The 15,209-nt window shown below is 31.3% G+C and overlaps 1 protein-coding gene across 1 annotated transcript; it reads right to left on the reverse strand.

Moving 5' to 3' along the window:
* Positions 1–1,696: 1,696 nt before the first annotated feature.
* LOC139500268 (uncharacterized) lies at positions 1,697–14,736 on the reverse strand. Its single transcript, XM_071289013.1, has 6 exons — positions 14,658–14,736; positions 10,925–11,005; positions 9,025–9,263; positions 3,462–3,606; positions 2,719–2,856; positions 1,697–2,476 (listed from the first exon to the last, which is right to left on the reverse strand). The coding sequence occupies exons 2-6, from the start codon at positions 10,995–10,997 to the stop codon at positions 2,271–2,273; spliced, it is 801 nt and encodes a 266-aa protein (XP_071145114.1). The 5' UTR covers positions 10,998–11,005; positions 14,658–14,736; the 3' UTR covers positions 1,697–2,270.
* Between the last annotated feature and the right edge of the window lie 473 nt (positions 14,737–15,209).

Below are 15,209 nucleotides of genomic sequence, written 5' to 3' on the forward strand. Positions count from 1 at the left end.
AATATTTACTTGACACTGATTCCAAAAATATCTGATTCTACATACTTTTATTCTTATAAGGTATGAAAAATAGATACTTCCGGTTTACACAAGATCACTTCCGGTTGTTTTTTCAAGGTAAATGGTTTGAAAGCTATTGCAAAAAGTCCCATGGCTTTATCATGTATACATATAAGATAAAAGCAAAGGTCAAAATCTAGAACGTCAAATCAATATATGACCTTGAGATCAATTTGAAGGTTATAAACCAAGAACTTTAAATCAAAAGACTATAGGTCTGAATTATATTTGGTTTATGAGTTATGTCACCATACTCGTATTTTTAAATACAAGAGGGGAGAAAACTCTCTTTTGCGTTCAACGAACCCTTACAATTAAAATTTATGTGTCGCAACTAACAATTAAGTAAAAATTATTTGTCGATATCTTATACAGTTTTTGGATATAAGTAAAAATAAGCCAAAATCAAAATTTAGACTATGACCTTGACCTTTGACCTTGACCTAATTTTCATTTTTTGGACCAAGGACCTCAGATCAAAAGATCTTAGGTCTCTATCACTTATGTATATAAGATAGAAATGCATATAACTAATATCAAATGCATAAGGGGAAATAACTCTCATATGGAGTGTTCATATCGCTTTGGTCAAAATACAACAAATCATGCGAAAGATATAACGAGCAATTTTATAAAATAAATTTGTCGTAATCTTTCAGGGTTGCGAAGGAGTAGTGGACACAAGGAAAACAGTGTTTGGGGAGAAAACTCCTACAAAGAAAAGAATTCGGTTATGCAGGGTAAATTTCAAAGCTGTTCGATATCATATACCAAATATCTAAGCCACATATTGCGAAACAAATATTTATTGCAAGAACAAAATTAGGCGGAAGAAAAAAAAAATAATCAGAAGAAAAACAATATGTTTTTCCACAGACCTAATTATGTATCAGTGGAAAAGGTCTGTGGAAAAGGTCTATTATTTGTGGTGAAGAAAATTTTGTTTTCTAAATAATCTACAATACTAACAACGCGAAATTAAGGAAGGGATCATTGCATGTTATTATTCTGATGTCCTTTCTTGTCAGGTTACTATACGTTATTTTGCCGAGTCGTTATCTTACACTTGCAATCGGGAGTGCGTGATTTTGCACTATGACCTCACTGCGGCTTCGAGATAAAAATTAACAACAAAGCCGTTTTATAAGATATTTTTTTCTTCATGTGCAGTGCATGTAATGAAATTGTGTCATGATTTGATTTGATTTTTGGTGTTGTAGCGCCACTTTTAAGCACCGCATTTAGGCTATTTCGTAGCGGCCAGTTTTATAGGCGGAGGAAGTCGGAGTGCATGGAGAAAACTATCGACCTTCGATAGGAAAACTGACAATCCTAGTCAATTAAGCACGAGCGTCATATGCCACTTTAAAAAAATCGTATGTTTTATCATGGAAACGCTGGTTTGGTGTGTCATTTTGTTCATGTGAAGATTCTAGGGTCCAGTTACTGTATTATTTGTATTTAGTTGGTACTTTTATTGTAATTATTCCGGTTTTTGTCTATGATAATTTTATTGGTGTGTGTTTGTGTAATTTTATGCTGAGTTCCAGAATACTGAAACGAATTGGTCGTTTCATCTCAAATGTGTTGAAAATTACATTCACTTGAAAATAATTAAAAGATAAAAGTTTTGAGATAAAGATATGAAATTTAATATTCACAATTAAATATAAAAACAGTCAATGTACATAATCAATTAATCAAGAAAAAAATCATTATTTTTTATAAGATCGCATCGCATATACACTTTTTAGATAACATTTGCTTCTACATAAATCCTGAATAAATAAAAAGGTATATAATTTAAATAATGTAAACACAAACCATGTTTTATAAATACATTGCATTATTATTTCATCAAGTATTTCAACAACAATGCATTTTGACCTAGACTTATATAAAAAAAAGAAATCTTTGAAATGTATTATATAGACTCTTCAATACGGAAATGTTCCAAAGTTTTACATTTTGATTCTGTTACGGAACAAAATATTACCGTGACCATATGTCTTTTACACACTTAGTCGCACAAAACAAGAAAGGTCACACCATTGAACATGGCGTAATTCGTTGAGTCGACATGACATCCGACAATCTTTTTTTTAAAAATCAAGATGAAAATAATCACTATCACTGATTAGATAGACATTTCATTTAAAGAATATAAAATGGATTTCACATTAAAAAAAATAAGATATTTTTATATCGGTTTACATTTTTGAAGCTGTATTGTATGCTGGCGAAGGAGCATTGTATGTGTAGCCAGCAAACGCAGGCGCTGATGGAGTATGACCATTTCCGGTTTGTTGTGTAGGTTGACTTCCTGTTGGTTGAATGGGATAGCTTCCTGTTAGTGGTGGAGCATAGTTTCCTGCTGGTTGTGATGCATAAGGTGACTGAAATTGTCCCATCCTTACTAAAATGCAAAACTAGACAAATGAATGATACCCACCCAAAAAACAAACAAACAAGAACAAAAACAAACAAAACCCAAGTCAACGAAATTGTAGCTACCACGTTATTTATAGTCAATGTCTAACTAAATCTGTATTGACATGTTTTAACATTTTATGCAATGTCTACAATCAGATTGAATTAATGACTTTTATACAAAATAAAAATTCCAAGAACGACTACCATTAATAGATATAATCTTACCTTCAGTACCTGGGTTCATGACCTGTCCAGGTGATCTTCGTCCTCTGCAGGCTATACATAATATTACTCCAATAACTACACATATCACCAAAATACCACCAACAACGCTACCTATTATTATTCCGATAGTTGTATAGTCTGAAATCAAATTATTTGAGTCGTTACCAAACGAGTCTACATTTATACACAATTTCATAACTACATAAAAACTGAAGTTTGAACAATCAGATTATAAAGATATAACAATAACAGAGTTGGGTCAAGTCCTCGCCTTTGACTATAAATAATTAGTATGTTTTTTTTTCGCTGAACACTTAAACTTTGTCTTAGATCGGTTTTTCAAATCTCCTGATCATATTATACATGGATGTATATTTTTCTGATTTTTTTTAACCATTTTATACTAAATTTGATTAATAATAGGTGAATTTCCATACAGTTTGAGTTACAATCGCGAAATTCACACCTCTTCAAAATTAACAATGCCTCGTTGTCCTTAAATATGTATAATTTAATCTGATAATCTACAAACATGTCAAATGCACTGGTGTTTTATCAATATTTCCACACCTCAATTATCGTGTCGTAAAAAAGAAGATGAAAAATTCAAGAGCAAACTGCTCAACCTAAAAGACAGCTAAGAATAATATATATACTGAAAAATAACGTCAGTGAAGTGCGACCTTCAACTTCAAATTGCATTATAAGTTAATGACGGAAACTGTAATCATGTTGTAACTTACAATTGTACGTCATTACAGCTTCAACTGTCAGTTTCACTTGAACATTCTGACGATTTCTTGAACTTTTAGATTTTAGATAGATGTACATATATTCATCTTGTTCTCCACAATATTTCGTTGTTGGTTTGTCATAACAGGTATATTTCTAATAAAAACAAAAACAAAAACATGACTAAAAATAAAAAAATCCAAACGAGGAAATCTTTGTATACAAAGTAAGCATACGCATAAATTTGATTTACATGCCACTTAAAAACATAAAACATAAAACTGGGTATAAAATGATGCTTGATTGAACAAATGAAGAGTTCGGTCATAGAAACAAGCAAATCGGAAACATGTGTCTGAATTTATGCCACTAATGTTGAATATTCAATTTGTAATAGCAAATATGTATTTTCCTTCAGTGGGCCATGCACTCTGTGATATCGCGATTGCTTCCCCTGATCTTTGTTCAGTGTTCTAGACATCTTAGCAAACTTCGCTTTAGAAAAAAAATCGTCAGCATGTTTAAGCCTTTGCTCGTCGGTTTGATTTACGACTATAAAACAGAACCTCATGTATTGTTGTTACATGTAGAATTAACACCTAGTCAATCAGCTGGTTTTTTTGTCTGCCGTAAAAGGTTGACACAATATCTCCCCTTAGCAGCAATAAACTAAATAAACATGAGTATTGGATATACATGTCACAACCCGTTCGGCATTCAAGAGCTTGTAGCTGCTACTTACACTTTATAAAATGTCATCAGTGTCTGAGCTCAATTTTACGAAGTAGGGTTATGTCAAAGAACGTTTTGTTTTTATTAAAATAATTCATCGAAAGATACCAAAACCTTTTTGATATAAATTCCCTGTACATGATTGTCTTGAAGTATTTATTGTGGTTCTAACATTGATTATCATGGTAATTACGTGTTAAAATTTTTCTTTTGTTTGTCTAAATGACCTTTAAAGTTTGATCTGTTTTTGGTAATATCCTTTTGGCTTGGCTTGATATTCATCACACAATGTTGACAACTTGCCATATTTTGGTATTAATTTTGATTCACCGATAGGGACTTTGCATAAAAAATAAACACATTTACTCAAAAACCAGTTGTTGGTATATAAATAAAGGATCATATTCATCTAATTAATAAATTCATGATGGTATGATACGAAACCCCTAAAGGTTTGACAAATTTCGTTGACGAATATAGTCCCTAGTGTGGATAGTGTGTTACTTGCCAATTTTTTTACCCCTTTCTTATTTATTTCTTCATGTTTAATGCGTAAAATAGCAAGCAGGGAACGAACTTACACTGTTAAAAAAATTGGGTCATGAATTTTAAAGTGAAGTAGTGATTTAGTCCAGCTAAAAAAAGGTTAGAAATTTACATTTCAGAAGCTGTCAAAAGACGTCAAGACCCCCTGAACATAAAATTGTCTTTATTTTGAGTTGAAGTCGATGAAGTTTTCTTTAATTTTGATATAATTTGTCCCTAAAGTAGTACAAAACACTGTAAAAATATTTTTAAGAGAGCGCAGGCGGGATTTTAAAATTTTTTGTCTAAACGAAATGCGCTACGAAATAATTGTGTTTTCGGACCTAAAGGAATACTAAAGGTATCTATTCAATTATCTGACTCGGACTTCTTTTAAACTGAGGTCTACATTGGCTAGCGGTATATGGGGAGGGTTGAGATCTAAGTAAATAAAGGCAACAGTAGTATACCGCTGTTCAAAACTCATAAATCCATGGACAAAAAACAAAATCGGGGTAACAAACTAAAACTGAGGGAAAGGCATTGAATATAAGAAGAGAACAACGACACAACATTAAAATGTAGCATACACAGAAACGGACTAAGCATTAGACAAAATCCTATGAGAATAAAAAATATAACATCAAAACCAAATACATGAATTTTGGATAGATAAGTACCGTGACACGTCTTATAGTAATGTGAATTCATACTCAAAAATAAGTGAAAACAAACGACACAACGGAAACACAACGTTAAAATGTAACACACATAGAAACGAACTATAATATAACAATGGCCATATTCCTGACTTGGTACAGGACATTTTTAAAGGAGAAAATGGTGGGTTGAACCTGGTTTTGTGGCATGCCAATTCTCCTCTTTTATGGCCATGTGAAATATAACATTAAAATGACAACACAACATTACAGGACTACAATATAAATAAATAGGAGAACACAATTGACAAAGAAACACACGAATAATAGCTAACAAAAGGCAACAAGTTTAAAATTTTAATACGCCAGAAGTGCATTTTGTCCACACAAGACTTGCTAGTGACGCCCAGATACAAAAGTTTGAAAGCCGAAACAAGTACAAAATTGAACAGCATCGAAGACCAAAAGTTCAAAAAAGTTTTGACAAAAACGGCCAGGGTTTTCTGTTAAGTACCAGAACATCCCTATTATTTAGAATAATATATACTTTTGCAAACAGTTAATTTTATAAAATGACTATGTAGTAGTGTCATTTTTAAGCCTATCAAATAATAACAAAAATATCTTTAAAGTTCTTTAATTAATTGTATTTCTTATTAACGTTTAACTCTTGAATTTTGATAAAGGAATATTATTATTTAAATTCAAATCTACACTTACTTTTTATATTTAGTTCATGAATATTCAAAAGGTTCTTACTTTAAATTACGTTTTTGATTGGTCATTGTCATTTTCGCGGTCAATTTATATTTGGTATTGACCAGGTAAATTTGCACGGGAGATTGAGAATTACAGTCGCATTATATTGTATCTCGAATTTATATACCTGTATTATTGTGAACACAACATATTACCTATTTAATGTAAGTTAACTTCTTTGTTATATAATTAATATTTCCCCATGTAAATAATAAATTTAGCAAAGTTTCTATGTTAGGATTTCGTTCTCCTCGTAAAGTTTGGTTATTACATAAGTATGATAGATGTACCCGAGAATATTTTATTTAGCTTCGTGCTTCATATATTTTATTATCTACCGTTAATTTGTCACGATAGAATATATAGTACAAGATAATTTGCATAGCTATTTGATTATTGACACAGATAATTTATATTTCATAAATGGCGGCATATTAGACAAAATAAGGACAAAATAAGGAAAAGTGCTAAAGTTGATATTTATTAGTACACTTATATTATACATTGTAGTGATAGAAGTTTAACTATGAGTTATTTTGTCATATTGTATATTTTAATAGTTTACGAGTTCGAATCTTTATGATTGCATTTTGGTTTTAGGACTCCATTGATGTAATTATATAGAGAAGGTATTTGTGAACTGTGTCTTGTCCTTGCCAGTAAAAACTCACTCCACAAGTGGTAAGAGTATATCTATGAGGGGGGGACAGGGGGTACCCTTCTCCCTTCTCCCACCCCTCTTCTCCTTTCTCCTACCCCCGTTCTCCTTTCTCCCATTAGAATAAAACATCTCCTTTTGAGATATTTTTTCTTGAAATATTAGAAAAAATTTTAAAAGGAGAGATATTTTATTTTTTCTCCTTTCTCCAACTTTTTCTCCTTTCTCCTAGCCTTCCTCTCCTTTCTCCTTTCTCCCTCCCCTTTCTCCCTGTCTCCCTTACCCCTGTCCTCCCCCTCATCTATTTTTAACTATGTAATGTTGTAAACAAAACGTTATGGATTATTCCCCTTTAAATATGCGGTTTTAAGCATATTTAATATATTGGCTTAATTAGTCTTTATAAAAATAGTATTTACAATTTAATGATTGTTGTAATGTAATTGTATGTAAAGAACAAACAATATATTATGTTCCGATTAGTTTAATGTTTTATTTGCAGTTTTAACTTTAGTTTTGTACCGTACACATAGTAAACCAGTAAACACTATATAGTATATTATTTACGATGAAGGGTTACATTGTTGTGTAGTGTAGCACAATGAGAAATAAAAGTACACGTGACATCAGCTCACTGATTGTCTCTTAAATGTATTCGTAGTATAGTACACAATATTAAAGTGCATTGTATTGTACCATTACTATATGTGATAATGTGTAATTTAAGATACTTGTGTTTTATAATAGAACTGTTATTTATAATTGTGATATTGTTATTTCAGAGTTTTATCTTTTTTACTACTGGTATAATAAATCATCCGAACCCTAAACAGCGTTTATTATTACTTGACCCAAGAATTGACCCTGTTACAACTATACAAAAGATATACATGATAAAACCGAAGTATTAACTAAATACAGGAAACAACCGAAATACATTACTTAACCCGACAAAATGAAACACAAAAAATATACACATATGAATAAGTTAAAACCTCAACGCCAAGTGACGTCATATTTGAAAAACGTTTAACCCAGCCGTATTTTTGCGCCTGTTCCATGTCAGGAGCATCTGGCCTTTGTTAGTCTTGTATGAATTTCACTTTAGTTCATATATTTGTTTTGAAGTTAAGTATGACGTCCATTTTCTCTATTTTTTTTTATTTTGGCGCCAGCTGAACCCTGTCTTCGGATGCGGGATTTTCTCGCTGTGTTGAAGACCCGTTGGTGGACTTAAATTGTTTTCTACTCTTTGGTCGGATTGTTGTCTCTTTGAAACATTCCCCATTTTCATTTTCAATTTGATACTGTACCCTAATGTTTTACATTTTTACCTGTGATGTCAAGGTTTTTTTTTCACACAATATGTTCAAAATAGTGGAATTGTATGCGACTTTTATATCAGTGAGAGGTTTAGCTAGCTATGACACAAGGTTTAATCCACTTTTTTGTACACAGGGAAATGCCTGAACCAAGTCAGGCATATGCCAGTGGTTTTCAATTCATTTGATATGTTCGAGCTTTTGATTTTGCCATTTGATAAGGGACTTTCTGCTTTGTATTTCCCTTGATGTTCGGTAATTTGATGGTTGCAAATGTTTGTCCTACTCGTTGCAGGATGTTAAATCATGTTGTTGTAGCATCTTTTTTATATTATTTTATGTTTCTAAACCTAAGTCAAGTTTACTACACAAGATCTAGTATTATTCAAAGCTATCACTCCAAACAATATGTATTGATTTTACTGTATGGTAAGTTTTATAATCCTATACAAAAGATACACACATATCATCTGCATGCTTCTCTCTCTACATACCAAAAAACTCATCATGCGTTATATGCAATCTGAGGTAAAACCGACGGAATTATGCAATCAACTCACGTTGAAATGTAGATGTTGATATAGCCTAGGAGCCTATGAAAGATCTTGACAAAGAGGAATTGGTTAAAATTCATTTGAATGTCATATTTGCATTTTTAACGTTGCTGGGCTTCATTTAAGATTTGAAATCAAGTTTATTTATTGATGCTTTGGTATATGCTTGTAATGGTAGGTCATGTCTGAAGTCTTGAAAAGCAACACGACCAGACAGACTACGGTATATATGAACGAGACTGTAGATTAGGAACAGAATGACATTATAGAATTGATTCTTCAAAACTTTTTAGCTGAAAGTAATTGTTGAGTACATTACATATATATGAATATGAAAACAGGCGTAGTTCTGATCTTATTAATACCTTTAATGGTGTACCATCATAACTCTCCCTGTAAGATAATTCAACTGCACAATCAGGGTCCTCGTACACTTCCGGTGTTATACAGATCTCATATTCATTCAGATATCCATCATCTCTTCCGACAAAAGACATGTAATTACACCAACTGTCTAGATCATGTTGTCCATTGTATACAATTGTTATTGATTTGTCTTCGTTTATATGTTTAAGGGACACAGAACAGTCTTGTCCGAATGTATCTGAAAAATACAGTTATGATAAGTTAACGCTTTATTTTCTTTTAAATATTTATTAACAGTAGTATTATGCATTTTTTTTTAAATTTGAGGTTACAATTGCATATAGTCCCTAGTGTTGACAGTGGGTTACTTGCCATTAATTTTTATAACCCTTCCAAATTTATTTCTCCATGTTTTATGCCTCAAATTGCAAGTAGGGGGGTGAAATTACACTGTAAAAAAAATTGGGTCCAGAATTTTATAGGAAAGTAGTGATTTGGTTCAGGTGAAAAAGGTTGAAAAATAGTACTTCGGAAGCTGTCAAAAGATTTCAAGACGCCCTAAAGATAAAATTATCCTTATTTTGAGTTAGAAGCGATGAAGTTTTCTATAATTTTGATATAATTTGTCCCAAAAGTAGTACAACACACTGTAAAAGTTTCTTTGAGAAAGCGCAGGTGGGATTTTTTTTATTTTCATTTATGTTCTAAAAGAAATGCACTACGAAATTAAAAACCAATTGTTCAGAGAACCATTGATGGTCTTTCCACCACTTACAACATATTTTGATGTGAAAATATTAAAAATTCAGTTGATATGTCAGTTCCTATGACTTTATGATATCTAAATATGAATTTGGAGCAAAGGTCAAAATCTAGAACGTCCAATTAACCTATGACCTTGACCTCAATTTCAAGTTCATAGACTAAGGATCTCAAACCTAAAGACACCAGTTCTTTAATATGTATGGTTAATGAGTAATATCACTTTACCCATAATTCTAAACATAAGAGGGGCGAAAACTCCCATTTATTGTCTTCGCACCCTTTCAACCAAAATTTATAAGTGACGACATGTCGCAACTAACAATTTAGTAAAAATAATTTGTCGATACGTTATACGGTTTTTGAAAATAAGTGAAAATAAGCCAAAATCAAAATTTATAATATGACCTTCACCTTTGACCTTGACCTTATTTTCATTTTTTTGGACCAAGGATCTCAAATCAAAAGACCCTAGGTCTCTATCACTTATGGTTTACCAGTTAGAAATGCATATTCTTATATCAAACATAAAAAGGGGGATAACTCTCATATGGAATCTCTATACGGCTTCGGTCAAAATAAAACAGCACATCCTGAGGATATAACGAGCAATTTGGAAAAATAAATTTGTCGGTTTCTTATACGGTTGCGAAGCCTTAGAGATAACAAGGAAAACAGTGTTCGGGGAGATAACTCTTATTTGGGAAAGTATTCGGTTAAGCAGAGTTGGTTTCAAAAGCGTATAAACTGTTCGATATCATATTCCAAAAATCTAACGACATCTTGCGAAACAAAAAAACAGCGAAGGAAAAAAATTAGGCGGAAGAAAAAAAAAAAAAAATAATAATCAGAAGAAATCCAATAGGTCTTTCCACGGAAAAGTGGAAAGACCTAATAATTGTGGTCTCGGACCATATAATCAAACAGAAAGAAACTACGAAACTATAAATATAACCCGTGATTATATTTGTTTCACATTATGAAATTCGTATCAGTTTAGGTGATTGGTCTATTTTTCATATCACGAAGACGAAAAAAATAAGCATCAAATGTTTCCTAATCATTACTAGCTGTAACAAATAGTATACAATAAGAACTATAGCAAATTATAAATACAATAAAAGAATAAATTCTTACATGTTTTTTCACTCTTTCCTAGCACTGCTGTAAGACAATTAAGAAGAGACACAGTTGTGAATAGCAGTTTCATCTTGTCACCTGAAAATAACAAACTGAAGTAAAGTTATCAAATAGTCTTCATTGAAATTATTTTTTCAACTAGGATACACTTAGTATGAGATATGTAAAGTAAGTTGCAGCTGTAGTTAATAAAAAAAATTTATAAAGATGTGGTATATTAAGATAAAACTATATAAATTTTGTGCGTCCAAAACTACTTTGTGGATTAAACTTCATCTCGAACGCTAAAACCAAAACATTTGAAAGCTATGAAAATGTAAATTTGTATAATCGTTAGGAGTAATATGACCAAAAGATGACAAAATGACAAAATATGAATAACTACGGGTCACTTTGAGATCTTGTAACAACAAATTCTCTGAGACTTAAATATCGAACACTACACATTCAACAGAAGTTGTGAAAAGACACAATATGCAGTCTAAATAAAGAATGCATATGTCTAATTTCAAATTTAAATATCGATGGAGTTAAAAACCCATAAATGATAATTGCTGCATTCATAGCCGTGCATGAACTTGCTCTTTCGTTACTTAGTGAACTCGTATTTTTTTTACAAACCAACACGATCGTTGTGATCTGAAAATGATGCTTTAATTGAGATGCCAAAAAATGCACGGACCAAAATGTATGGTGAACGGATTTTAGATGAGGCCACGGGGATAAGCCTTCCAGCAAATCCTCGAAATGAACAATCACTTAAGCTATTTTAAAAAGGACTAAAGATGCTTTTAATCAAAGTTGCATGTCTCGGTTATTGTATAGAAAGGTATATACTATGAAAATTAGAGCGAGGGGCTTTGCCCCAAGCTCTTATTTTCATAGTATATACCTTTCTATACAATATCCAATTTAGCACATATTTACAACTTGAGTAATCCTGTAATTAGTCTATTGATATGTTTTAGCTGACTGGATGTAGCTCATTTACGTAGTTTTGTAAATCTACTCACTATAATATCATTGTAAAAATGGGATTTCAAAAGGCCCTTGACTTTAGAATGTAAAGAAGGTAGCTGCTGGTGTAAGTATGTTTATTGATATGAACGAAGCGTTGTTTTACTATACATGTACTTATTTACATGGTAAGATGACAAAATGAATTGACCAAGAGCAGACAATTCTTAAATTGCAGTGAAAGCTTTACATTCTTGAAAACATTTTTTTAATTTCACATAAAACCTTAAACAAGCTTTTGAATGAGTACAAACAGTTGGATCCCCCTCCCACATCTTTGGTTGAAACACCTTTCAAAAATGGCTGGATCTGCCCCTGGTATGTACCCATAGGTAGTCTAGTGGATAGTTTATATGCATGAAATATTTGTCACTGGACATTAGGCAACCAATAATCGACCAATTTATGACTAAATATATAAAATTGCTTTATTAATAATTTCCCTTTAAATGATTCATGGTTGACTCTTTTTGTGTACAAAGTAATTGCATGGAAGATAAAGGATTACAAATTTTAGATTGTGTTGTACTTTAATCAAGGTATAAAACACCATTATTATTACTCTTTATTTAAATGAAAGAAACTTTTTTAATTGTCAAAACAATATTTAATTAGATCAAAAGATTGATAAGTAGGATGTTAAAAATCTGTTTGAAAACTAATTACAAACGCTTTAGTTAAATTTGGAACACATTATTTATTTCAAAATAGCCAGTAGCAATTTTTGTTCTAATATCTTGATTACAATACAACGAAATCTTACCCTTGTGGTCATTCATGCGTAGTTACTTAGTACACGGAAAAAGTATGTACTATGAAAATTAGAAGGCAAATTCAAGCAATTTGATTGGACGAGAAGTTGTAAGTATGTGCTAATTGTGGATCGCTCATAGTATGAACCTTGAACCGTGATTGATTGTGTTTGACTGAAGTTGACTTGCTGTTATAATATTTTGTACATTTTAGTTTGATTTGTTTTGTTTTTGTATATTTTGATACGAGTTGATTTCTTGTAGTAACATAATTTATAAATACAAAATATTAGTAGCATATCAGCAATTTTTAAATTGATTAAGTTTAGACAACAATTATTGAAATGTTTACTGATTAATTGATAATTCTTTTAATCCACTTTTAATCAATTTGGTTTTTATGAGTCTTATTTTGTTTTACAAGTAGCTGATTTAATGTTGAATGATTTTAGACGTATCGAACTTAGTAGTTTCGTGTATGTACAATGTACGTGTATATATTTTAACATGTAAAGCGCTTAGAGTAATTTAAGTGTTATATAATGCGCTTTAAACATGTTCTTAATATTAATTGAGAACTAGATAGTATTTGAAGAAATGAAATTAAAAACAACTAACTATAAAATAAAAAAAACAAAAACGAATGTTCAAATCTCTTTGGTGTTACTATAATGTAAAACAGACAATCATTTAGAATAATCCCCATAAAGGAACCAATACAGCTTGTTTATCATGGGGTGATCAAAATATTTAGATATATCGAAACTTTTTATTCCAAAATTAGTGAAGGTTTTGAGGAACAAATTGTGACAAAAATCTGATTTGATAATCTATCAGTTATTCATATAACATTCATTGGAAGACTTAATATTGTTACATGCATCGAGGCATGTTTAAATATATCAAAAACTCCGAAATCCAAGGTAAATTCAGTTGAATGTCATTTTTAATAAATAATAATATTTCAAAACGTTATTCAACTGTGGAAAACGTTGCTCATTAGATGAACATGCGTTATTCAAAGTTTTCCCTGTAACCTATAAAATTCATCGAATGAATCTATCCAAAATATTACATGACAAGAGCGATGCCAATATGTTGCAATAGCAATTACCTCAATTCTATTTGTATTCAAGAAGTCAACAAGATATCGAACATCAGACATGATTCCACGATATTTCAAACAATCATGATTCAGTTCCGTAATTGAGTAAGCCTAACCCTCTTAGCGCATTCAAGATCATACCCGGTTTTTATCGGGATTTATTGTTGTGCATGGCCTTTAGCTGTTATGTTGTGTTTTGTGTACTGTTGTTTGGCTGTTAGTATCTTTCTCGTTTAGCCATGATGTTGCCAACTTACGAGTTTGACGTCCCTCTTTCCATAGTTATCAACTATAACCATTTTATGTTTTATGTTTGCTATTGATTTGTTTCTTAATTCTTCGATAAATCTTTTAGATTTTATTTTTATAGATTTCAAGATTTCTTTAAAGATTTAAAAGTCTACCTCGTTAACTTTGTTTTAAAAATGTTAGCTACCCTCGGCATTTGTCATATGAAAACGATGAATGTTAGTTAGTTGATAGTTTCCGATTTAATATACAAAAGAAGATGTGGTATGATTGCCAATGAGACAACTGACCACAAGAGACCAAAATGACACATACATGAACAACTTTAGGTCACCGTACGGCCTTCAACAATGAGCAAAGCCCATACCGCATAATCAGCTATAAAAGGCCCCGGTATGACAATGTAAAACAATTCAAACGAGAAAACTAACGGCCTTAAGACCTAATGTGTTCGACTTTGATCTTCCATTGAATGAAAAACTGGAATGATTTGGGATCTGAGAATTTTTAGCAAACCATGACTTCCATTCAATATGTTTATTATGAACTTTGATCAAAAATAAATACTATAATACAATAAAGAAAACAATTAGAAGAAATAACGTACATTTTTGTTTCTACTGACCACACAATGAAATGAGTTTAACTAACATATTACACTTATATACCCGATATCCGTATTGTGAAATGATAAACAGGTAAAACTTAAAAGATAAAAACATGGATACCAATCCAAAGTAATGATCAATACACACCTGGTTAAAGTATGGAATATCAAGGGCGACTATATTTCTAGTATTCTGTAACACATAAACGTGTTTATCTGGGTTTTTCTTTCAGTTTTGTATTCTATTATACTCATATATTTCTGTTTAGTAGATAGTTTTTCTCTATTCAATCTATGTCAATTCATATCGATTCATGGCATTCTTGTTCGGTAAAATATTCATGAAGGTATAAAAAGGCTGCAATGTTTTAGTGCCTTACAAAAAGAATGGCATTATGCACGACAAGATTTAAATGATATTGATTAGATATTGTTTTTGATATTTATTGGCATCGAAATAAAATATAGACAAGCTGATTGATTCAGATTATATCTGTAAAAAGATAAGATACCAAGTGGGCAATCAACAAAATATTAGATTAAGCACAAACA

This window comes from Mytilus edulis, chromosome 1 (genome assembly GCF_963676685.1).
Source record: "Mytilus edulis chromosome 1, xbMytEdul2.2, whole genome shotgun sequence".
In the NCBI taxonomy this organism is placed as follows: domain Eukaryota; kingdom Metazoa; phylum Mollusca; class Bivalvia; order Mytilida; family Mytilidae; genus Mytilus; species Mytilus edulis.